Source organism: Acartia tonsa, chromosome 6 (assembly GCF_053477335.1).
Source record: "Acartia tonsa isolate MP-2025a chromosome 6, ASM5347733v1, whole genome shotgun sequence".
NCBI lineage: Eukaryota > Metazoa > Arthropoda > Copepoda > Calanoida > Acartiidae > Acartia > Acartia tonsa.
In genome coordinates this window covers 8,558,582-8,585,392 of record NC_137265.1, presented here as the reverse complement: position 1 = coordinate 8,585,392, position 26,811 = coordinate 8,558,582, and the positions used below count along the sequence as shown (strand labels likewise).

The 26,811-nt window shown below is 33.7% G+C and overlaps 2 protein-coding genes across 3 annotated transcripts in view; both read right to left on the bottom strand.

Moving 5' to 3' along the window:
• Positions 1–19: 19 nt before the first annotated feature.
• On the bottom strand, positions 20–15,956 carry LOC145321753 (sphingosine-1-phosphate lyase-like). Of its 2 annotated transcripts, XM_080163325.1 has the most exons (17): positions 15,795–15,956; positions 15,243–15,361; positions 14,662–14,857; positions 13,717–13,783; positions 13,162–13,347; positions 9,734–9,862; positions 9,519–9,564; positions 7,288–7,410; positions 6,755–6,830; positions 6,338–6,416; positions 5,921–6,019; positions 4,165–4,241; positions 3,708–3,815; positions 3,114–3,152; positions 2,451–2,532; positions 1,196–1,267; positions 20–427 (listed from the first exon to the last, which is right to left on the bottom strand). In XM_080163325.1, the coding sequence occupies exons 1-17, from the start codon at positions 15,810–15,812 to the stop codon at positions 303–305; spliced, it is 1,641 nt and encodes a 546-aa protein (XP_080019451.1). In that variant the 5' UTR covers positions 15,813–15,956; the 3' UTR covers positions 20–302. The 2 variants fall into 2 exon arrangements, with proteins under 2 accessions (XP_080019451.1, XP_080019450.1); XM_080163324.1 differs by lacking the exon at positions 9,519–9,564 and having other exon boundaries at positions 9,688–9,862.
• A 6,355-nt stretch (positions 15,957–22,311) lies between these two features.
• The window catches only part of LOC145322018 (uncharacterized), a 34,626-nt gene continuing 30,126 nt past the window's right edge, over positions 22,312–26,811 (bottom strand). Inside the window, exons 10-17 of the mRNA XM_080163752.1 lie at positions 26,704–26,807; positions 25,910–25,978; positions 25,278–25,351; positions 24,918–25,034; positions 24,193–24,289; positions 23,732–23,809; positions 23,002–23,072; positions 22,312–22,719 (exon numbers count right to left, since the gene is read on the bottom strand). Of these exons, the coding sequence (XP_080019878.1) occupies positions 22,629–22,719; positions 23,002–23,072; positions 23,732–23,809; positions 24,193–24,289; positions 24,918–25,034; positions 25,278–25,351; positions 25,910–25,978; positions 26,704–26,807 (701 nt within the window). The 3' untranslated portion in view covers positions 22,312–22,628. The remainder of the gene's footprint in view (positions 22,720–23,001; positions 23,073–23,731; positions 23,810–24,192; positions 24,290–24,917; positions 25,035–25,277; positions 25,352–25,909; positions 25,979–26,703; positions 26,808–26,811) is intronic.

Below are 26,811 nucleotides of genomic sequence, written 5' to 3'. Positions count from 1 at the left end.
CCGGAAAACTTTTATAGCCTAATGTATATATATTTTTTTAATGTTAACATTTAATACATTTTTTAACATAATCGATTTTCTCTTGAATATTATATTAACATAATTGGTTTGATAATTATAATGTATTAAAATTTATAAAATTAAATAAAACATAAAAATTAAATATTTCAATAAATCTATAGTCTCCATTTTTTTGACAATATAAAAATCATTTATAGGGCAACATTTGTCATGGTGTAATTGATATAAAATAATTTAGAAACTTAACTTCTTGGCTGACAATTTTAGGAAACCTTATTTTTTTATTTCTTGGCTAAATCCGTTTTGGAAGCATATAAAGAGTCCAGGTAAACTGCTGTTAGTTCTGATACAATAGATCTGTCAGGTATAGAGGCTGCCATTCCATATACAGCTGCGCTACCTCCACCTAGGAAATAAATAAACTGCTGTTAGTTCTGATACAATGGATCTGTCAGGTATAAAGGATGCCATTCCATACACTGCTGCGCTACCTCCACCTAGAATAAACAGCTGTTAGTTCTGATTCTATGGATCTGTCAGGTATAGAAGCTGCCATACCATAAACAGCTGCGCTACCTCCACCTAGGAAACAAACAGCTGTTAGTTACTATGTATCTGTAAGGTATAGAGGCTGCCATACCATACACGGCTGCACTACCTCCACCTAGAATAAACAGCTGTTAGCTCTGATACTATGGATCTGTCAGGTATAGAAGCTGCATACCACCTAGCAAATAAAATATTACAATCTTCTCTAACCAAAGAATAACAGTGTGCAATGTGATTTTATATAAGTAACAACTCGGTGTAGGTTGAGTAAATAAAAAACTAACTTCATTAAAATCCATTCCTAAACGAAGAAAATAAAAGAAAAAGTTCACAAAAAAACGTCGAAATCGGACAACAACACCAAAGCAAGTATTTAAACGAATAGTTATATGTGTCTTCTTAATTCTCTCTACATATAGACCCCTACTGTTTCAAAAAAATATATCTACTGTTTTTTTTAATGATTTGCTTGGTTTCAAACTTTGTTTTGAATTGTTTTTAATTGACAGATGATTTTGTAACTATTTTATGAGTGACTATGAAAATAAAAATCCATATACAGAGTGATACAAATAAGCTTTCTATTTCACGATTTCATTGTGAAAAAAACTATAATTTCTGTAACCTGCGGCCTCTGGGTCCTGTAGAATAATTTCGGTGGCCTCGCGAACATCTTGCACAAACTTTTCAGCTACACCTATATCAAATGATTGTCAAAAATAGGACAAATACGTTCTAATTAAGTGGCGTAACAAAATGTAACAGTTTTTGATACAGTAAGAGTATTTTTTTTTCCTCAAATAATGGTAATTTTGCAACCGCGGGTTGAACATCTCAGTGAAATCGACGTTTTATAAACCAAAGATCTTATTTCCTAATCTGCCCTTATTTTTGAGCCAACAAACGCTGAACGTATAGACAGACATATACTTATTAAAGAGTAACTTCTTGTCTTTAGATACAAATTATGTGACTGAATTCTATATAAATCACTCTTTTCTGTTAAAAGCGTAGCATTTCAGTAAGCAAGGATGTTATTCTGTAGTATACCTGGTTGTGTATGTAGTCTAGTTACACAAAGATGTTATTCTGTAGTATACCTGGTTGTGTATGTAGTCTAGTTACACAAAGATGAAATATTCTGTAGTATACCTGGTTGTGTATGTAGTCTAGTTACACAAAGATAAACTATTCTGTAGTATACCTGGTTGTGTATGTAGTCTAGTTACACAAAGATGAAATATTCTGTAGAATACCTGGTTGTGCATGTAGTCTAGTTACACAAAGATGAACTATTCTGTAGTATACCTGGTTGTGTATGTAGTCTAGTTACACAAAGATGAACTATTCTGTAGTATACCTGGTTGTGTATGTAGTCTAGTTACACAAAGATGAACTATTCTGTATTATACCTGGTTGTGTATGTAATCTAGTTACACAAAGATGAACTATTCTGTAGTATACCTGGTTGTGTATGTAGTCTAGCTACACAAAGATGAACTATTCTGTAGTATACCTGGTTGTGTATGTAGTCTAGCTACACAAAGATGAAATATTCTGTAGTATACCTGGTTGTGTATGTAGTCTAGTTACACAAAGATGAACTATTCTGTAGTATACCTGGTTGTGCATGTAGTCTAGTTACACAAAGATGAACTATTCTGTAGTATACCTGGTTGTGTATGTAGTCTAGTTACACAAAGATGAACTATTCTGTAGTATACCTGGTTGTGTATGTAGTCTAGTTACACAAAGATGAACTATTCTGTAGTATACCTGGTTGTGTATGTAGTCTAGTTACACAAAGATGAACTATTCTGTAGTATACCTGGTTGTGTATGTAGTCTAGTGACACAAAGATGAACTATTCTGTAGTATACCTGGTTGTGTATGTAGTCTAGTTACACAAAGATGAACGCATTCGGGGAACTGCAAGGCATTCAATGCCCATCCTCTCTCCTTTAAGTTAGAATACATTCATAATAAGAAAAAATCTCAGAGTTTTGGATAAGTAAAGTTGAATATTATCATAAGACGACTTTTGTATTTTAAGAAAACTAAACTCTTTTGGTCAAGATTTCGTCAGGCCTTGATAGCGTAGTTGTAAGCATGTCACCTTGCTGTCGGGGAGGTGTCTTGTTCGAGTATGGTCCACGCCCCATCATACTAGAGGCGCAGTAAATAGTACCTACTTTTGCCATGTCTCGCATGTGACAATAATAGTGAGAATGCCTTGGTTACTAACAGGCACAACCCACTACAGTTAGGACTTCCAGACAAAGTTCGTGCAATCAAAGGGTTGGTTGTCTGTTGGATGTTAATTAACGTAATATTCTTGGGTGTTACGAGTGTATAATCCCATAACAAGCTGATGATACCCTTAATTCTCTAGATGATCCCTTTAAATCGAAGGAGAATCCCACCCCAACTTTGCCATTGTAAAAATATTAGAATATTGAATATTAAGGGAAGATTATGGAGAAGAAGAATCATTCATCTTTATGATTATTTATTTCATGTAATATTGTATTCTGATTTTCCTTAAGTTTATCTGACAAGCTGTATACGTTGAATTTCTCACTAAATAACCATCACATATTTTAATATTCATATCCATTATCCATCTAGACTTGTAGGCAACCAAATGACTATTAAGTGAGAAAATTTATAATTGAAATTAAGGGCAAGCAATAAGAGTGTGAGTTAGTACTCAAATTTTCAAAATTAAGAAAAAAATTTCTAAGAGGATAATACCCAAAAATGAATATTATTTACAATTTTGAGCTTGATAAATGAAAATGTATATTATTATTTGGATTTACATGTTCTCTAATAAAGTGAAATTTGCAGAGGGCTAAAAAAACGATACCCCCTTTACCCCATCCCCTCCACTTCTATGTGAGTTCTATGGTAGCAACCTAAATTGAGGACAATTGTTCCCCTATCATAATATCCTCACAGGGGTGTATATTCTACATGGGATCCCCTGCTCAGGGGGGGGGGGGGAAATAAAAAAAATTGTAGCAGGGGAAAAAAAATAAATCTTATGCAGAATATACACCCCTGTATCCTCATTTATTCTACATCCATTGCTTTAATGAAGGATAAAGTTTTTTATATTAAAAATATCTGTTCCTTGTGAAAGCTACGACAGAAACATCTGGTTTTCCAACTATTTTCAAAGTTTTCACTTGTGCAATTTCTGAAGCAATTTTGCGAGTTGTACTTATGATTTCCTTGGTTGCCTAATCAAAAAATTACACTTTTAGCTAATTGTATAATTTATATATCAATCTTATCCCTAAATAAAAGTAACAGGATGCCTCGTGTACTGGACAGATCTCGCTAACAACTGAATGTTTCTTCTCATAGGACCTGGCCTGGTAAGGTTTATAACTATTTCGAAGGAGAAAACCATTACCATCTCAGAAAAATCGGCCCTAAAGAAAATGACCCCCCCCCCCTTCTTTATTTTAATTTCTCTTCTACAACTAAAATTGAAAATGGTGTGGATTGATCCCCCCCATTTATTCCATGTAAAAACAATTTTAATCGCTTTAGATAATTTATATTTTTTTTAGTGTATTTTTTTGCCTGAACGTATCCTTCTTTACCATAGCTTATCATGGTTGCCCAACAGGCCGCAATAATTCCCCCTGATCTGCTGCCACCTATAATACAAATATTATCAAGGTTGCCCAACAGGCTGCAATAATTCCTCCTGATCTACTCCCACCTATAATACAAATATTATCATGGTTGCCCAACAGGCCGCAATAATTCCCCCTGATCTGCTGCCACCTATAATACAAATATTATCACGGTTGCCCAACAGGCAGCTATAATTCCTCCTGATCTGCTGCCACCTATAATACAAATATTATCATGGTTGCCCAACAGGCTGCAATAATTCCCCCTGATCTGCTCCCACCTATAATACAAATATTATCATGGTTGCCCAACAGGCCGTAATAATTCCTCCTGATCTGCTGCCACCTATAATACAAATATTATCAAGGTTGCCCAACAGGCCGCAATAATTCCCCCTGATCTGCTGCCACCTATAATACAAATATTCTCATGGTTGCCCAACAGGCCGCGATAATTCCCCCTAATCTGCTGCCACCTATAATACAAATATTATCATGGTTGCCCAACAGGCCGCGATAATTCTCCCTAATCTGCTGCCACCTATAATACAAATATTATCAAGGTTGTCCAACAGGCCGCGATAATTCCCCCTGATCTAATGCCACCTATAATACAAATATTATCATGGTTGCCCAACAGGATGCATTAATTCCCCCTGATCTGCTCCAACCTATAATGCATGAATAAAGAGGGAGGGAGGGGAGGGGGGGGGGGGTTAATGCAACCATCTCGTAATCAATGTATAAATGGCACTAAGAATTCGAATTTTGATCTGAAATTTTGCATGAGTAATCCTTGGTAGGTCTATTTTCCCTAAATCGAACAAAAAGTTGGAAAAGTAGTGGGTAACGGCTGTCGGCTCAGCAGTTTAGCCATTTATTGGATATTTTCAAGGAAATCCATCACGAAACCTATCTCCATATCATACCTACTCTTTTCCGCTTCAAAAAGTTTTCAAACAATTCTAGCCGGTAGTTGCTGGTACTAGAAATCTAAAAAATGTTATTTTGTATCATTTCAAATGATTTAAAGCAAAAATATGTTTAAAAGTTGATTCCTACGTAATTTATGACAGATTTGCCCTAAAAATAGCCAAAAAAAGGCTAAACGGCTGAGCCGTTAGCCGTTACTTTTTCAACTTTTAGGTCGATTTAGGGAAAATAGACCAATCAAGGATTACCCATGCAAAATTTAAGATAAAAATTCGAATTCTAAGTGCCATTTATACATTGACTAGCGGCTGCACCCCTAGCATCTAGGGCTCTATATTCGAAAGAATATAGAAGGGCAGAAGAATAGCCTAAAACTATATCCAAACTTATTTATAAAAATAAAATAGCCTAAAACCATCTCAGGGCCTATACAAAGCTTCCTTCTAAAGGAGAACAATATCGGTTCAGTGGTTAGCGAGATCCTTTGCTACAAACAAAAAAGCTTAGTACTTTATATAATAGGACTACGAGATGGTTGCATCAACCCCCCCCCCCTTTAATAACAATTGAAAAGTATTATTTCATGAATAAATAATTTGAATAACTTTTTATAGTAATAGGCAGACAGATTGAGTAATACAGTGTAGCTTTGCTACTAAAATCTATACCGATTCTTTAATCATACTTTGATCTAAATAATTTTTTGCACATGATTATTGAGATCTTTGGATTTGACGCGGTTTTAGGAAGAAATTGTTTTATTTTACCTATTGTAGGTGTAGCATAGATACCGCCCGGCCAGTCTGGGAAAGAGAACCACTGGTAGCTGCGCAATTCCGCGTTTCTGTACATCAACACAGAAGTACCTATAAACAGATTACTTGCTTTAGTGGTAAAGTAGTAGCTAAGCCCAAAGCATTTGGTGTTCTGTAGTCAAATAGGCGAGGACGCTAAGAAAATAATCTTTAACTATACCATGACTTAATTAAAAAAAAAGATAACCTAAAACCACAAAAGGGCTTGTAAAGCTTTCCTAAAATAACTCAATTGGATAGTGGTTATTGGGATCTTATCGGAACGACAAAAACATTAATACTTTCCATAATAGAAGAAAGGATACGAATATTAGATCAGATGATTGTCAATCTAATTATCTTTAAATAAACAAAATTAAATACGAATACCTTTAGGAGCATAACCGTATTTATGTGTATCAGCACTTATACTTGTCACTCCGGCTACGCTGAAATCAAATGCAGGCACCTTAACAAAAAAAATTGATAAAGTATTTAAGTACTTGGATGATTTTTTTCTCTTCCTTCTTAGGGCTAAGAAAAATCACCGGTGAAGAAGTATGAAGGTGAGTTGCAGTCTGTTATTGAGACTATGACGTATAAAATAGCTACGCTTCTAAAAATGAGGTTTCTGAAATCTAGCCTCCTTAATGAAAGGCAGGTGTCTACATAAACGGATTTAAGCACATATAGGTCAGCTGGGATACCAGAAAACCTGCAACCTCTCAAAAAAATTGGAGCAAGACTCCACATGATACTTAAGGACAATCTTAGTTACACAATATAGCTGCACTGCTCAAATAATACCTCAAATCCTGCATCCTTCATGAAGGGCACCAGAAATCCTCCCAGGCATGAATCCACATGAACAGGCAGATTGTACCTGGATTATAAATATGTGTTAGTTAAATTGACCAAAATAGGAACAAGTAAAAGCTTTGAAAACTTTCATATCAGCAAAATGATTCACTTTCATCCAAAAATATCTTCTGGCATTTATGCAAGTCAAATAACCTAACTATTACAATGCCTTCGAATTACAATTACATCTTTATGTTTTACCATAACTTGAAGAACATTTTTTACATCACAATTCTATTAATGGTGAAAATTAAGAGAGAGGGGACAATGGGCTGTTTATTACACATGTCCCCAGGCTGTTTAGAGACAGGTCCCCAAGGTACTTTGAGAACTTTAATTAATTTTGATTAATTGTTTCATTTGGTTGAGTGTCAAAACGTTTTAACCACTAATTCTAATCTACAGAAGTATTATTTTGGTGTTTAATCAATGTTTAATCACAGTTTTTCTTTAGATGAAATATTCTCTATATAATTTACCTGAGGCCAAGTTCTGCAATTTCTGTAATAGGATCTACAGATCCATGGGGGAACTGCGGGGCGGATCCAACCAACATCATCGTGTTCTTAGAGATCATTCGCCGCATTGCTGACACGTTCACTCTAAACATTATTACAGGTTATAGATTGATGGAGTTCAGGAGTGCAGGTTCCCCCCCCCCCCAAAAAAAAAAAAAAAAAATAGGGATAGCCGTAGATAACCCCATAGTTTTTGGAAATATATTAGATTTTACCCCCTTCTCATCAAAATTTACCCACCTAAAATTTTGGAGGGGTAAAATCTTATCAAATTTCTATGAAACCAGTTTATAACTATTATTGATACTTACCTCATAGTTTCAGGATCTAGTGGGACATGTCTGATAGAAAAACCCAGCATATCTGTCAAATTACTTTGAAACCAGTGTATAACTATTACTGATAATTACCTCATAGTTTCAGGATTTAGTGGGTATGTCTGATAGAAATACCCAGCATATCAGCAGTATTATCAAATTACTATGAAACCAGTGTTTAACTAATATTGATAATTACCTCACAGTGTAGGATCTAGTTGGACATGTCTGATAGAAATACCAAGCATATCCGCTGTCTTGTCAAATTACTATGAAACCAGTGTCTACATATTATCGATAATTACCTCCTAGTGTCAGGATCTAGTGGGACATCTCTGAAATACCCAGCATACAGCCTTATCAAATTACTATGAAACCAGTGGATAACTATTATTGATAATTACCTCATAGTTTCAGGATGTCTGATAGAAATACCCAGCATATCTGTCAAATTACTTTGAAACCAGTGTATAATAAGGATAATTACCTCATAGTATCAGGATCTAGTGGGATATCATATGTCTGTTAGAAATACCCAACATTCCTACAACTTTGTCAAATTACTATGAAACCAGTGGCTAACTATTACTGATAATTACCTCATAGTTTCAGGATCTAGTAGGACATGTTTGATAGAAATACCCAGCATATCAGCCACCTTGTAAAATTACTATGAAACCAGTTTATCACTAATAATTACCTCATAGTTTCAGGATCTAGTGGTACATGTTTGATATAAATACCAAGAATGTCAGCCACCTTGTAAAATCACTATAAAACCAGTGAATAACTATCATTGATGATTGATTACCTCATAGTGTCAGGATCTAGTGAGACATGTCTGATAGAAATACCTAGCATATCAGCCTTCTTGTCAAATTACTATGAAACTAATGGATAACTATTATTGATAATTACCTCATAGTTTCAGGATCTAGTGGGACATATCTGATAGAAATACCCAGCATATCAGCAGCCTTATCAAATTACTATGAAACCAGTGTATGAATATTATTGATAATTACCTCATAGTTTCAGGATCTAGTGGGACATATCTGATAGAAATACCCAGCATATCAGCAGCCTTATCAAATTACTATGAAACCAGTGTACTGTCTACCTATTATTGATAATTACCTCATAGTTTCAAGATCTAGTGGAACATGTCTGATAGAAATACCCAACATATCAGCAGCATTATCAAATTACTATGAAACCAGTGGCTAACTATTACTGATAATTACCTCATAGTTTCAGGATCTAGTGGTACATGTCTGATAGAAATACCCAGCATATCTGTCAAATTACTTTAAAACCAGTGTATAACTATAACTGATAATTACCTCATAGTTTCAGGATCTAGTGGAACATTGATAGAAATACCCAGCATATCAGCAGCATTATCAAATTACTATGAAACCAGTGTATAACTATTACTGATAATTACCTCATAGTTTCAGGATCTAGTGGAACATGTCTGATAGAGATACCCAACATATCCGCTGTCTTGTCAAATTACTATGAAACCAGTGGATAACTATTACTGATAATTACCTCATAGTTTCAGGATCTAGTGGGACATGTCTAATAGAAATACCCAGCATATCAGTCACTTTGTTAAATTACTATGAAACCAGTGAATAACTATTATTGATAATTACCTCATAGTTTCAGGATCTAGTGGAACATGTCTGATAGAGATACCCAACATATCAGCTGCCTTATCAAATTACTATGAAACCAGTGGCTAACTATTACTGATAATTACCTCATAGTTTCAGGATCTAGTGGAACATGTCTGATAGAAATACCCAACATATCCGCTGTCTTGTCAAATTACTATGAAACTAGTGTTTAGCTATTATTGATAATTACCTCATAGTGTCAGGATCCAGGGGAACATGTCTGATAGAAATACCCAACATATCAATAATTACCTCATAGTTTCAGGATGAAGGGGAACATATCTGATAAAGATACCCAGCATATCCGCTGTCTTGTCAAATTACTATGAAACCAGTGAATAACTATTATTGATAATTACCTCATAGTTTCAGGATCTAGTGGGACATGTCTAATAGAAATACCCAGCATATCAGCCGCCTTATCAAAAGCAGCATGTGCGGACACTGGACATAATATTTCTGGATACTTGACCCCCCTCTCTGTGGCCATGTCCCTGTAGGATTTACACGCCAGGATGATGGATTCAGTACCACCTTAAAATATAATTTTGCATTACAATTAAATATTTTTGTCTCAATAATGATTGGCAGCTAAAAGTTAACGGGAAAAATAATTTAGAACTCAATTTACGTGTAAGGGGGACGTAACTGAAGCTTTTTTGAGGCAGGGGGGGGGGGGATTTTTCTCAGGAACCACTTGATGAACCGTGTAAATATTTTGGACTTAAGCTTTTAGGGGTATGAACATCTTATGGTTTCGAAGTCAACCACCTACCCCCACCCCCTAGCCTCCGGGGCTCAAAACCCCCCTGAAAATGAACCTAACCTTAATTTTCTCAGAAACCATTTGACCAATAGGGATGATTTCTTAAACTTAAGTATTTATGCTTATAAACGAGCTTCTAGTTTAGAAGTCACCTCATTGCCGCCAACCCCTAGCCCTCCGGGGCTCTAAAAAAACCCTAAAAATGAACCTAACCTTAATTTTCTCAGAAACCATTCGACCAATAGAAATGATTTCTTAAACTTAAGCTTTTATGGTTATAAACTAACTTTTGGTTAAGAAGTAACCCCTTTACCGCCAACCCCTAGCCCTCCGGGGATAAAAAAACCCTCAAAATGGACCTAACCTTAATTTTCTCAGAAACCATTTGACTAAAAGAGATGATTTCTTAAACTTAAGCTTTTATGCTTATAAACTAACTTCTAGTTTAGAAGTCACCCTTCTGCCGCCAACCCCTAGCCTTCTGGGGCTCAAAAAACCCTAAAAATGAACCTAACCTTAATTTTCTCAGAAACCATTTGATCAATAGAGATGATTTCTTAAACTTAAGCTCATATGCTTATAAACTTACTTTTAGTTTAGAAGTCACCCCCCTGCCGCCAACCCTTAGCCTTCTGGGGCTCAAAAAACCCTAAAAATGAACCTAACCTTAATTTTCTCAGAAACCATTTGATCAATAGAGATGATTTCTTAAACTTAAGCTCATATGCTTATAAACTTACTTATAGTCTAGAAGTCACCCCCCTGCCGCAAACCCCTAGCCCTCCAGGGCTCAAAAAACCTTTAGAAATGAACATAGCCTTAACTTTCTCAGAAACCATTTGATCAATACAGCAGATTTCTAGGACTTAACTTTTATGGTTTAGAAGTCACCCCCCTGCCCTGATTTCCTAGCCCACTGGGGCTCAAAAACCCTCTAAAAGGACATACAGACCGATCCTAATTATAGAAAAGCTTCGCTTTTAAAAATATTAAATAAACAAGGATGACAACGTCCATAGAAGAGAAGCTTTTAAATGATAAGGCAGGATAAAAAAATGACATTAAGTTAAAAATCAGCAAGTTTTAAATGGACATTTGGACATTCTGTTAATCATCATAGACTAGCTATGCTTTTTAAATTGTACCTAAATGCAATAGAAATTATCATGCAAAGTTTAAAATCAATAGGACAATTATAATATGTCAAAATTAACGAATAAAGCTAACCCTTGCAGACCAAACCTAATTAAAGAAAAGCTTTGCTTAAAACATTTTTAATGAACAAAGTATTGAGTCCCAACTCTTACAAAATTGATTGACATCCTTCTTCTCCTAAAATGGTAAAATAAATCTTATCTATTAATCAATTCATTAACAAAAAGTTAATTTTTTCCCATAACAGCTAAAGTCCAAAATATCTGCACATTTTATAATATATAACCATATATCTGTCAAACAAAAAAGTAGTTTGTACACATAAAAGCTTTAGTCCAAAATATCTGAACTTTTAACAATGTGGTTACTGGTAACTTCTAAACTAAAAGTTAGTTTATAAGCATAAAAGCTTAAGTTTGAAAATCATCTTTATTGATCAAATGGTTTCTGAGAAAATTAAGGTTAGGTTAATTTTTAGGAGTTTTTTTGAGCCCCGGAGGGCTAGGGGTTGGCGGCAGGGGGGGTGACTTCTAAACTTAAATTTAGTTTATTAGCATTATAGCTTAAGTTTAAGCAATCATCTCTATTGACTAAATAGTTTCTGAGTAAATTAAGGTTAGGTTAATTTTCAGGTTTTTTGTGCCCCAGAGGGCTAAGGGTTGGCGGCAGGGGGGTGACTTCTAAACTATGAGCATATGAGCTTAAGTTTAAGAAATCATCTCTATTGATCAAATGGTTTCTGAGAAAATTAAGGTTAGGTTCATTTTAGGATTTTTTGAGCCCTGGAGGGCTAGGGGTTGGCGGCAGGGGGGTGACTTCTAAATTAAAAGTTAGTTTATAACCATAAAAGCTTAAGTTTAAGAAATCATACTAATTGATCAAATTTTTTCTGAGAAAATTAAGGTTAGGTTCATTTTTAGGGTTTTTTGATCCCCAGAGGGCTAGGGGTTAGCGGCAAGGGGGTGAATTCTAAACACTAAAAGTTAGTTTATTAGCAATATAGCTTAAGTTTAATAAATCATCCCTATTGGTCTAATGGTTTCTAAGAAAATTAAGGTTAGGTTCTTTTTAGGTTTTTTTTAAAGCCCCAGAGGGCTAGGGGTTGGCAGCAGGGGGGTGACTTCTAAATTAAAAGTTAGTTTAAAATTATGTTTAAGAAATCATCCCTATTGGTCGAATAGTTTCTGAGAAAATTAAGGTTAGGTTTATTTTAGGGTTTTTGAGCCCCATAGGGCTAGGAGTTAGCGGCAGGGGGGTGATTTCAAAATTAAAAGTAAGTTTATAAGCATAAAAGCTTATGTTTAAGAAATCATCTCTATTGGTCAAATGGTTACTGAGAAAATTAAGGTTAGGTTCATTTTTAGGGTTTTTTTGAGCCCCGGAGGGCTAGGGGTTGGCGGCAAGGGGGTGACTTCTAAACCAAGAGTTAGTTTATAACCATAAAAGCTTAAGTTTAAGAAATCATACCTACTGGTCAAATGGTTTCTGAGAAAATTAAGGTTAGGTTCATTTTCAGGGGGGTTTTGAGCCCCGGGGGGCTAGTGGGTGGGGGTAGGTGGTTGACTTCGAAACCATAAGATGTTCATACCCATAAAAGCTTAAGTCCAAAATATTTACACGGTTCATCAAGTGGTTCCTGAGAAAACCCCCCCCCCCTGCCTCAAAAAAGCTTCAGTTACGTCCCCCTTTCAAGCAAGCAAGATTTACAAAGGTCCTGGAATATCTTAAGACTATTTAGTAATTTTTGTATTTGGGATGAATCCTGTCTTAATATAGAGCCTCAGGTATCTTAAACACATGATTATAATATTAGGCATAGCTTTATTATTCAGTGTCAAATGATTACTTTTAAAGCAATAGGCTAAAATTCCAAACAATCTGGAATTAAAACTAAATCAGTAGTATTATAAACCTGTAGTTACACAGCCGACAGTGTTTCTGTCCCCGTTGAACATGGCGCAGGTCATTCTGACCACCTCCATCTCCATCTGCCTTATGCCAGGGAAGGCGTCAGGATGGAGGGGGTTTGTCAGAGAGGTCAGGCCGTACACATCTGATATCAACTTTAACCCCTCTACGGAACAGTTGTACACGGTTCCTGAAATAAATAAAATAATAATGGAAGTTCAAGAAGTGGTTTGTTACGTGACATTTTTTCCTTCCCTGAAAACTATTTACCACCCTCATTTAGTTAAATAAAATTGTACCATCATCCACTCAAAATAAGCTTGGACGTCCTTGTATTAGAAAACAAACATAGAAAGGATTAATGTCCTAATATAATAAAGGAGTTCAAAAGAAAGATTTCAAACCTGTATTCCTAGTTGAGACTTATTATTACCCAACACTAGCTTAAGTATTTTTTACCCTTTAGAATGACACCTAACATTAATGGGAATCTGGTCCAAAAACGTCACCCAACCACCCACTTACTAAAACTAATATAATATATTTGTTTAACTTTTACCTGACATTGCCCCTCCCTTCCAATCCATGGCTCCAACACACAAATACTCGTTCACCAAGTTCAGGACCTTCGGGTTTTATTTCATTTAACATACAAAATGATTAGAATAGTAGTATGGGTACAATGTGGAACAAGAAACGGCGGCAGTACCGCCACGCCCGCAAAAACCCGCCGTTTCCAGTCAATTTTTAATTGGCTTTACTCTTTTTTTAAGACAAACAGATTTTAATTACAGGGGTGTTTATTCTGCTAAAGAGAAGGTGGGGGAGGGGGGTGAACAAATAAATTGTACTGAAATGAAAACATAAGCTGATACATAAGAACGTAAGAAATGAATCTTGTGCGTGCAAAATGTAAACCCATCATTGATAAATTGAAATTCTCAAAAAATTTTAATTGACACTTCAAATAATTCAGACATGTTACTCCTACTTAACAAAAAACATTTCAATCAAAATTACTAGCCCAAAAAAAGTTTCTATTGTCAAGAGTTATAAGGAAATTTTTGTCTCAAATAATTCGTAATCGTCTAATTTATCGAGAAAAGGCAAAAAATTCGACGGGAAAAGGCAATTTTCTAAGGTATATTCACTGTTTCTTTACAATTCAACATTGTACCTCATGAAAGCAACTGTAATGCAAAATTTCAGTGCTGTAACTTTTGAGTTCTTTATGATTAATGTTTGGCTTCAAGAATGTCTCAACCGCCTACCTTCTTCATATATGTTAAGTTTGATAAATTAATGTACTTCGTGGAGCGATTACTTTAACAACAAGGGGTTAAAAAGAAATTTTATAACTGAAAATCTGTAGCATCCAAGAATTTTACAGTTATAAATGTCCAGTTTAGAGAAAAAGCGCATTATTTTTAATTTTTTATATTCTTCTAATTTCTCTATTAGATAAAAAATATAATTTTAGCATTTAAATGAAATTGAAACGAGCCTGTTCATTGGTTGAGCTATTGGCCGGCAGGGTCAGAATATCCGTGAGCTGAGCCGTCATTCCGGTCAGCTCAGACACAAAATTTACGCGGATTTTCTCTTTTTCATCAAAGATTTGTTTCTTGACTGATGGAATTTTCTTGACCAAACGGAATACCGAGTTTCTAACTCGAATATGAAGTGGTGTTTTGTTATCTGTTATAATCTAGTTTAAATGCCATAATAAAAATTGATGTTCTCAACATCAATTTTTGTTTTGTTTAAAAAGAATAATCATGAAGAGTGTGATAAAATTGTAATTAAATCCAATCTGAAGAATTTCTTTTCGTAAAAAAACGAACTAGATGGTTGCCATCGTCGTTTGAAAAAATCTTATATAATTAAAGACGATACGGTCATTTAGTAGAAAATCAAATAATTTTAAGAAAGATAATCATTAAGAGAGGGAAAAAGAGAGATGCAAGAATAATCGGCCTAAAGAAATATCAAGATATTAAGTGAGAACTTTGTGTATAAGAAAAATTACTTGATAAGAGTAACTTCGCTGCTAATATCATGATTGTGATAAATTTAAAGCTTCCTAATAAGGTATAAAGATAGTGAAGGGCCAGACAGGTACCGGCTGTTCCAGCTACAATCTTCCATGGTGGTACTCCTGCCAGCTCACCATCCACAGTCTCCTTTACTTTATCCACGGAATTCTAAAATATTATATAATGTAAAAAACTCAGGGTTCTAAAGAGATCAGACAATGGCCGATAATTTGATGTTCAACCCTAATGATACACAAAATTACCCCTTCTGATTATTGAAATTATATAGTAAATGAAACGTTATAACACTCCTTAACTTAATGAACCCCCAAGTTGGTAAGTTAGGTAGGTTAAGTTAGGTAAAGGTTTGATGATCCCTGTAGGGTTAGAACCCTCTGCAGGGTCTACTATTTTTTTAAAGAAATGGAAAACAATAGGGAGTGTGGATGGAGGGGGGGGGGGGGTGGATCAATGGTCAAGAAATCACTTAATTGTCTGAAGAAAGTATTTCAAATTGATGAATACAACTCTGAAAACTTACGACAGAAAATAACTATCAAATTTATAGAATAGCTACGCTTCCAAATAACTAAAATAATACCTTTATCAAGGTCTTCATGTTAGAACTCACTGTTTATAACTACTATGGCTCAATCAAAGATAAACTATTCATTTTCTTTACAATTTTGATAAGTTTTTTTTTATCTTAGCTAACAACAAAATAACATTTTATTTGTGACAATAAACGTGTTTAAATGTGTTCTTATCTGAAAAGTAATAATAAACAAGGATGAAAACATACACAATGGGGAACAATTACAAAAGTTTAAAAAGTATTTATAAGGACCCGCTTAAATTTTGAAACACACTTAAAAAGAGCCTGATTGTTATAGAAATCAGCATTCAAATAAGAAATAAAAATTTATGATTTTATGAATTAAGAATTTGGTGTAAAACTAAAATATAATAGTGTAAGCTTTATTCGTGGTAGCTTTATTTTTACTGGGATCCTCCTGTTAGATTTCATTGTCTAATTTTTTTCTCTCAAGGCTATACGTTATTGACCTACAATTTAAACCCTAGATGTAGATAATATTCGCTTTAAAACAAAGTACAACATGCTTAATAAATAAAATTAAAGTTTGATTTAATAAATATCTACATATCTATCTTCTCTATATGCAAGACAAAACCAAACGATCTTTATAAGATTTAAAGTAAAAGATCTCTTAAACAGTCTTTATAATAAATCTTTGTATTTGTAATAGTGGCTTCGCCCCTAGCTTCTAGGGGCTTCGCTATATGAGAGTTTGATAATGAACCACATGTTTCCCCTTATTTTGTTTTCCTATGAATGGGAGGGTGCATTTCTTTCTTATAGTAAGGGGTTTGTGGGTTGCCACTCCCGAGAAATTGGCACAAAAATTCCGAAGGATCAGTATCTAAATTCCCTGAAAAGCACACACCTGTCAGGTTCAGCGGTTGCCGAGATCTTAAGCTTCTTACAAGACAGGCAAACAAACATCGTGATACTTTGTATTATAGAATGATTTTAAGAGTGGGGGAATAGTTATTTCTTTCATCGTATTATAAACGGCTTTCCTTCGGCACCTCGGGGCTAAAAAAACTGGTCTTAATCTTATAATTGTACATTTTTATATTCGTAGAAAGTTGGATATAATACGATGCTAGACATAGTTTTTTCGTATGGATGAGAACCGGTTCCTATCCACCGGATTCGAATGAATAAGAGAAAATATTTTCTCCCCAAATGTTTCAAAGTTTTATACCTCACATTTACTTTTAGAAATTGTATTTCTTAATATTCAAAATTGTTTTTCTTGAAATAAACGTTCCAAAACTACCTAATCCTTCTTCTATATAATTAAATCAGTTCCAACTGCAGCAGTTCAATGTGTTTTAAAATTGTTTTCGTTGCGTAAAAATATGATTCATATAAAAAATAAAATTATGATGTAAGATATAAAATTACGGAATCAAAAATTTAAATCATTATCCTTAAAATATTTATAAAACTATTTTAACTTTAAATGAACAATTATTTCTGTACACTTTTTTCACTAAATGGCTTTGGGGCATTTTTAGAACGTCACTGAGAAAGTTGAAAGGTGCTCGCGCGTGTGCTCCTCGCACTGTGGATTACCATTCTCAACTAACACAAGTGTTTATTGAAGTTTTGTCTGTCTGTGCGTTTTTTAAGGACTGTTTTTCTATAGCCCCAAGCGGTGATGTGTGTGTTGTTGGTTAAATGCAATTTTTGGACTTCATCTTAAAAATTACAGTGAGTTACGTCATTTTAGTCCCTGTATTGATGGTTATCTAATTAGCGAAATTTCATCAAAGATTTAAAAAAGGTTGAATGGGGTAAAATCCAGGGAGGGGAGGGATATTGGACTGTAAATTATACTGGTAATCAAAACTTTATAAATACGTTCTCTTATTCGTTGGCTTTAAATCTTAAACTTTTAAAAGATATTGATTGGTTGGTACAAACTTTTTCACCAAGAATCTAAAGTTAAAAAAGGAGTAATTATGTTTGTCCCAAATTGGTATGTACAGTTCATTGTGTACATCAATTTATCGTCCATTGACTTATCCTTCCAGATTCCTGGATTAAAATATCTAATTCGGATCAGCTGAAATGGATTTCCTATTCGAGCCCTATTTTCCTAAAGTGTACAGCAGATAACCCAATTATTGCAGACCCTATTTTCAGCGACTCCGGTCAAATGGAAAAGTGATTTAATGTATAAACGATTTATACATTATACATTCAAAAATTTAAATTTTTCAAATTTTGATTTTTTTTAAAGTTTGAAGCTTTTTTAGCTAGTAGCAAATATTGAGATAGGACGCGGAAGCTACGCACACTTTCGGAAACTAAAATTCAGTTCATCTTAATTCGGGATTATGCAGGAGATAAATCCCCTTCCTCTTTCTAAAATTTGAAGAAAAAAGCGGCAAGCAATTGATCTCCTTTACTATTAGCATAACTAACCAGGTACCTAAAGGGATAAGACAATGGCTAGTAAATTGATGTATAGTGTACATCACTGATAATGACACACAAAATTACCCCTTCTGTAGATTAAAATTAGTGGTTGAAACGTTTGCACTCTCAAGTTAAAAAACCAACCAATTAATCCCCAAAGTTGTTTATAAAAAAATAAAACGTTATATAAAACTTTTGGGACTAGTTTGATAAACCTAGAAAAGCAAATAATAAAAATTGGTCAACTGTTGAAAAGGAGGATTTTGACCAAAAGGCAACTGGTTTTATTACACAGGGAAATTGGACACTTCAATTTTTCAGAACGAATTAATTCGATATATTCTTATAGGTATTTAAATCTTTTAATGTTTAAAAATAAATCTTCCAAATAAAAAAAATCTTCGAAGTTTTTGTTTTGATTTAAACCCTCCCTATGTCCATGGACTTAAGGAAAAATTTTGATGAACTGAAAATAGTTGCCGAATGTGTACGCAGTTTCCTGAGTGTTTCCTCATCCTAGCTCAATATTTACTACTAGCTAAAAAAGCTTCAAACTTCAAAAAAAAAAAAATTTAAAAAATTCAAATTTATAATGTATAATGTATAAATCGTTTATACATTCAAATTTTGATTTTTTTAAGGGAAGTTTGAAGATTTGTAGCTAGTAGTAAATATTGAGCTAGGATGAGGAAACACCCAGGAAACTGCGTACACATTCGGCAACTATTTTCAGTTCATCAAAATTTTAGGTTTCATTGAACTAGTGTTCAAATAGTTTCGTTAAGATTTTAGATAGCATATTTAGGCTTCCGATAATATCACAAAATACAGTTGAGAATGTGAAAGATATAATCAAAAAACGCTGTGAAATAATGATTTGGGGTTTGTTTTGTAATACTTACATTTTGATTAATGTTTCTGGTAGGTAGCTTTTTAATAACTTTGAAAAATAGGTTCTTTTGCATTATTGACTAAACACTACGAAATTATAGAAGTATTCTTTGCCCTTACGTAGTTTCTGATATTGTTAAAAGTGAGGCTTTTCTAAAATTAGGATAGGTCCGTCCATCCGCAGTGATAAACTCTCGTTAATTTAAACATGTTAGAATAGTCCTATCGATTTCAATTTTAGCATTATGATTCCTATAACAATTAGATACGATTATGAGGTGTAGCAACTCTATAGTCGTTTAAGAGTTTCATTTTTATGGATGTTGTCATCCTTGTTTTATTAAAATTGTAAGATCATAGGCTTGCTTATTTAAGATATGTAAGGTATGTCCGTATGTCTTTAGTAGTTGAATTATCCAATCGATTTTAAACCTTGCAAGAAAAGTCCTGTAGAAGTGCATGAACATTATTTAAACAAAAAATTTTAATATTTAAAAATTGGTATCAAATAGCTTTAACGATTTTGTGGAACATGAACTTTATGAAAATGAGAGTTGCTTCGCTTCCTATATTCTACCTGTACCTGTTAAGAGAATCTCTGTATAATGTCTGAAAAATGCCTTAATTAACTATCACCCTGTTCACAAAATTTTCCACGATTACTAAGGCTCTCTTTTAAAAAACAAGAGAATTGTTTTAACTGTTTGTAAACAAGTGTTTTTAATTTTTAAAATTAATATTTTTGTTGTGAAGTTAACAAGGACGAATAAGTTCTCATTACAAATGCTGACAATTTAAATTGAAATAGAGATTTTTAAATCTGTTTTTAATCGGTTTTTTTGTGCATTGTTTGTTTGCGCAATTATCCCTTAATCTTCATTGAATTTTGATGTTGAAAATATCCAAAACCACACGGGATTGCATCCATATGTTAATTCAATCCAATTAGAAATGACGAGGCAAGAGTGACAAAGAAACAGGGGACACTGGAATTAAAGAGATGCCACACATTTAAAAAAACTAAAACTAGTATTACACTGTAAATGTAATAAAAAATGCACAAATAAATAACACATGTAAATCATGCCAGGGAGTAGAGGTACAGTGATTGACAAATTAATACTTCAAATACTAGCGGCTGCGCCCCTAGCATGCATGCGCTCTATATACGAGGATATGGAAGGGCAGAAAAATAGCCTAAATACATACATAAATAAGAATAAAATAGCCTAAAATCACCCCAGGACCTATAAGAAGCTGCACTGAAAATCAACTATATAGTTTTTAACGGTTAGCGAGATCCTTCGCTACAGATAAACTTGGATCATTACTTTCTATAATAGGGTACCCCTACTAACTACAGGCTACCTAATGTAAATTTTGACACCTACATTGCCCTAGCCTTGCACTTTATCTCTGATGTTTTATACTGGTGCAATTATAATACTAGGTGCGTTTGACAAATTGTTAACTCATACGCATTAAAACAAGGATGACAACATCCATAAGTAGCGAAGCCCAAAAAATAGAATTATAGATGGTAATACGTACAAGTAGATTTAAAGTCTATTTATTAATTGATTTATTGGAGAAAATAAACACGAAACCCTGTTTTATTTTGTATTATAATGACGGTCAAAGTAAATTACATAAAAGATGCGCATAACAATGGGAAAAATTATTTTGATAATGATATCCCAAAAAAGTTTTAAAATTGGACCAAAAACGCCAAAGATATGGGGAAATATGTAAAACATATAAAAATAGCAAAAACCTGCTAAAAGGCAGTCTGACCTTCATGCTTGTTTTCTTAAAACGACAGAAAATTAAATTTTGATATGTATAACTGAAATTTTTTTGAAATTGTACCATAAACACCAAAGATATGGAGAAAAATGTAAAAAATATACAAAAATAGCCTAAAACCTGCTGAAAGGCAGTCTGACTGTCATAGTTTTTTTTTTAAAGAACAGGAAATTTAATTTTGATATCTATAACTAAAAAAATTTTGGAAATCGGACCATAAACACCAAAGATATGGAGAAAAATGTGAAAAATACAAAAATAGCCTAAAACCTGCTTAAAGGCAGTCTGACCGTCATAGTTGTTTTCTTTAAACGACTGGAAATTTAATTTAGATATCTATAGCTGAAAAAATTTTGAAAATCGCACCATAAACACTGAAGATATGGAGAAAAATGTGAAAAATACAAAAATAGCCTAAAACCTGCTAAAAAGCGGTCCTACCGTCATCGATGTTTTATACTTAATTGTGCTCCTTAATGATGGAAATGTTGTCAAAAAATTTCAGCATTCTATCTTTTATAGGAGCTGAGTAAATCCCATTTCCCCCATAGCGTTACGGACTGACTGACTGACTGACGGACGGACGGACAAAGTGAATTATAGAGTAGCTTCGCTACTAAAAAGGATTACGACATTCAAAGAAGCATAGAGCGCCAAAACAATTGGATAAATAAAGAAATAATAAGAAAAACCTAACAATTTACAATTAAAGGGGTAGTTTCACGAAATGCATTTAAATTTACTTTAGTGAACCGCATATTTTTTCCTGGTTAATTGGTTAAACTGCATTTATATGGCATATAATTGTCAGAATTTCAATTTTCTACCACGTAGTTTTTAAAATATCAAGACTTGAAAATCGTCTTTTTGTGATATATGCAATTTAAAAATACGATTTTCAAGTCTTGATATTTTAAAAACTACGTGGTAGAAAATTGAAATTCTTTCAAAAATATATGCCATATAATTGCAGTTTAACCTATTAACTAGCAAAAAATATGCGGTTCACTAAAGTTCAAATGCATTTCGTGAAACTACCCCTTTTCTATCTTTCAAAGAATGACTGACAGACAAACGAATAAAACATTGTATAGACTAAATTCGCACAAGTCTAAATATTTACTGGAAGTTCCAGCTATCAATCTAAATCGCAGCTGAATAAATTAAATTTTCTAGTGTCACGGTCCGGCAAAGACAATTTATATTAGTAGCATATACACCATACAATTAGAACGTGTCTATCCTTGTTTTGATTCCGTCATCATCTTTGGAATTTTTTTTTGAAGTTGACGGTTTCCCTTTGATAAAATCATATTGTATACAGTCTGTTTCTACTTAGCTATTTATAGCCATAATTGTTATTAAAATACATATTTGCATCTGAAAAAAAATAAGATAAAACAATCAATTTTGAAGAAAAAAACTTTATTGATAAAAAATTAATATAACAACGAATATCACTGGTATTTTTCTGTCATATAATACAAGATATAAAAATGTATATTTAAAATGTTTCATGTAGAGATCTTACAAGAGGTTTACCTACTCGATGTGACGCTGTAAAAAGCGCGCGAAAATGTTTAGATTTGGTGGCAATTGTAAAAATGGCGGGGAATTCTTTAAAATGTCGTCTTTGATTATTACGATTATTGATATAAAGATATAGCATATATAAAGAGATAGAAACAGGTAACTGCAGTACATGGTAGGCCATCCAGGTATAGTTTAGAGTAGTTTCACCACTTTGACTGTGTCAAGTCCGTGTAGAGTTATGTAGAGTAGGTCAGTGAGGTCATCCAGGTACAAGCCAACTCCACTAAAAATTAAGGATTATTTTGGCAAAATATTTGGCAAACTAAATACCTACTTACACTATATGATAAAACTTAAATGTTTTTTTGTGTTGTTTTAAAATCCCTTAACCCACCCTTGTAGAATTACAAAACTAGTTACAAATTGATATGGAGAATCTTTTAAAAAAATCTTCCATTTATCTTGAATAGCAGCTGAGAAATTTAAGATTCTCAAAAGTAAATCGTTTCAAACAGACAGCCATTTATAATTATCTAGAGTAGCTTCGCAGTAAATGAATACTTACAATGCATCTTGATCCTCTCTGAGACCAGGGATGAGTATACTTCCAGCATACTCGAAATCAGGGCTGAATACCTATAATACAAAGGTAGAATTTAGAGTAACAAGAACAATTCATGTCTAAGTCACGCAACAAAAAAAGTAACTTAGGCTTTTTGTGAATAGGAACTAAGGAGCGATAAGGGATAAATGGTAAGGTTTGATAAAGTATAAATCTTTAAACTAACCCGACATTGGCTTTAAATATCAATTAAGGAATAATTGAAGAAAAATAAGTTTTTTTACACTTATTACTTTTACTTGCAACTTAGCTAATTTTTTTCATATCAAATCATTTTTAATATGATTGAATTATCGTATTTTTAAGCATTGAACTGAGCAATGTCAGGAAATTTTTATTTATATCCTTGAGAAACGACTGCGTTGCATATGAATTCTTACGATCTTTTGCCAATAGACGAAAGGATGAATGTACAGACATTGCTAAGTTATAAAGTAGTCACGTTCATGAAAGAAATAAGGGGGGGGGGGGAGTTCTGACACATTTGCGTAAACCTGGTATATAGGCTTTATCTTTGGACTGAGAGGCCTATCCAAAAAATCTTAAAACTTGGAAAAATTCATCATATAAGAATGATTTTATCTTTTATAACCTATCCTCTCAGTCCAAAGATTTTTATACCACGTTTACGCAAATGTGTCAGAACTCCCCCCCCCCCCCCCCTTATATTTACATGTAGTTTGTTATGCTCATGTTGTACAGAAATAACGGCTCCAGTTTTGGTCACAACCAGATCACCGAACCCAACATTCTAAAAAGAAAACATACAAATTTGTGTTATTCTCATATAGGAGTAACAGGAGCTGTGTCTGGTAGTCTCATGTCTGTATACAAAAAGATCTCTCTAACCGCTAAACTGATATGGTTAATCTTTACAGTTAAGTTTTGTATAGATCCATGGAAGGTTTATAACTACCCTACTCTAATCTTTTGAACTATTCTTTATAGAAAATCAAAAGTCAAAGGTTGACTTACTCCCCGCTTCTTTTAGATTGATTGGATTAAGTAAATACATGATGTAAACTTAATAGTCTCAACATGCTTTGAGCTCTTTGAATAAAGTGGAAAATACACAAAGCACCAGTATACCCCTTCCAAAAAAAAATCCAAATTGCTGCTACAGTTATCGCTTACCTGGATGTTTGGTGACATTTGTTTGTTTAGTTGTCCAGTTATCCATGAGTAGACAAGAACAGTACTGGTATTATCATCCACTATGTACAGATTACCCCTGAAAAAAATTACTCCATTTTACACAGGTAATGTCAACAAATCACTTAGTATCTACCGAATATTGTTCAAAGTTGTCATTAAAGGAAGGATTCTTCACAGCCATTTTTATACGTAATTATAGGGATGCGTCGCTTCTAATAGGGTGCCTTATCGTCCCAGAACTATGGTGAAATTATTACACAGCTCTCAATCCTTATACTAAAGTGCCACTAGAGGCCTCTAGTGGCAAAACCGCTAGTATTAAATATTACAGAATCCATCCTTCTAAAAGTCGATTTTATCATATCTAAAATTACCTTCAAAGCTATTCTTTACAGGGATGAAAATATCATAGAGGGGACAATGGGCTGTTTATTACACTAGTCCCCAAAGTTTTATAAGGACATTTTCTTGTTTGTTGGCTTAACAACTTTGGAGACTTTAGTCGACTTTGATTGGTTGGCTTAAGTTGAGTGTTCGTTTGAACCACTAATTTTACGCTACATAAGGGGTAATTTTGTGTATCATCAAAGGGGGTGTACATTGTACATTTATTCTTCGGCTATTGTCGTATGCCTTTAGATCCCTGTGAACAGACTCAATTTGATGTAGAATAGTTGCACTGACAAACAGCAACAACTTATCACCTGCGATACGTCATCCAGGGAGTTTCCACACCCTGGATGGAAAACAGAGGCTTCATCTCAAAGGTTGTCAGGTCAATGGAGTTCACCATCACTGATTCTCGTTTGTGATGGCATGTTCTAAATTGAATGGCATTAAGGCAATTTGTAGCCCAGAATAAATATAGAAAGTCAGGAATCTACCTAGTATAACCAACAAGCGAAATAAATCTATAATAATATTAGGTGGGCAGATAAAAATATCGTCAATTTTACAAAGTGTTGTCCCCCAACTACAGCTAAAAATCACGTATAGGTTTCGTGATTTTTTAAGGGTATACAAATTTTCAAACTTGAAAAAAAATATTTCTAAGAGGATATTACCTTACAACCAGTAGACTAGACTTTGACTGTTGGGCCAATCCAAAAATGTTTCCATATTTAGCACAGCGAAGCTCCTACAAAAATAAAGATAGGTGAAATGAATTTAAAATTGTTTTAAAAGCTTGTGTGTTATAATGTATATGCATTTCGAATCTAAAGATTCAAGAACATGATATCTTTTAATATTGTAAAATTTTGGGTAAACATCCATTATATTTCAAAGCATATTTAATATTCGTGTTTTTCACTTGCAAATCTACTCTGTCTTCTGTTCTCAGATTATTTGAATTTTAACAGTTTCGCTACTTTTGGACGTAATCTTCCTTGTTAAGGGTATAAAATTTTCTCTATTGGTCATATATCTTGCTTTCTCTTCAGCCAATTCATAGTTAAAAGCCCTCCAACGTCTTAAAAACTGTCCAATTTGCAGATATAACTAAGATTAATGTCAATATAATTACAAACCTAGTTTTAGGAACAGTTTTTTGCTGCGAGGGATATTATTAAACCAACCTTAATTGTCAAAATTGTTAACTTAAATCCTCACTCATACAAAGTTGACCGTCAAACGGACAGAATTTTGACACATCCTATTTTTGGTAAGACTGCTCTTTCAAAAAAAAAAGAATTACCTTCACAACTTGTAATCTTGAATCCATTATAATGAGACCCTTTTTGGTTGTCACGGCAAGTCCCCCATCCTGCAATAAACATACATCAAAATGAAGGTTTAGGCAAAATTGTGTAGCGAGACCGACCGACTTACGGAGTAGCTATCCTCCCGTGAAAAATAATGAACTTGTTAATATTTTGCTTAAATTCATTATGCTTATTTAAATGTAATTCTACTTTTGTATTCTGCCCATTTCTTCCCCCAAATACATAAAAGGAAGGAATCTTGTATACCTAATCTGTTTTTAACCCAACCTTAATTGTCAATATTGAAATCAGAATAGTTTTGTTTGCCTATAGTTAGACGTGCATCAGGTTACTTTGAGCTATTTGGGTTTTAGCGAAGCTTCTCTACAGTTAACACATTAGTGAATACGTCCGTCGTGTCCGCCTCTCAACTAAAACTAAAAAAACTGAATTATCAAGTCTTTACAATCAAAATTACCACCACAACTTATTTTTGCATTCCTTGAAATTCTATCTAATTTTGTTTAGTATTGCTTCGAAACCGATTAATATTCGGTGGATTAAAACTGGTTCTCAGACCTACTAAAAAATCATGTATAGCGACGTATTAAAGCCAGTTTTCTAATAATACTAAAATAAAAATCATAAAATTTAATACCAGTTTTATAAGCCCGTACCATCGGCACCTCGGTGCTAACACAAACTGGTTCTAATCTTAAAATTTTTCCTTTTGATATCAGCGGAAAGCTGTCTATAGTTACAGTACGATGCTATAACTATTCCATACCTGGAGGGCTAAAACTTGTTGTGGACAAGGTTTAGCTGTAATTCTGTTTACAAGTCCAGAAGTTCCAGATTTGTACACCAATACCTGGTCTCCACTCTTGCTTGCTAA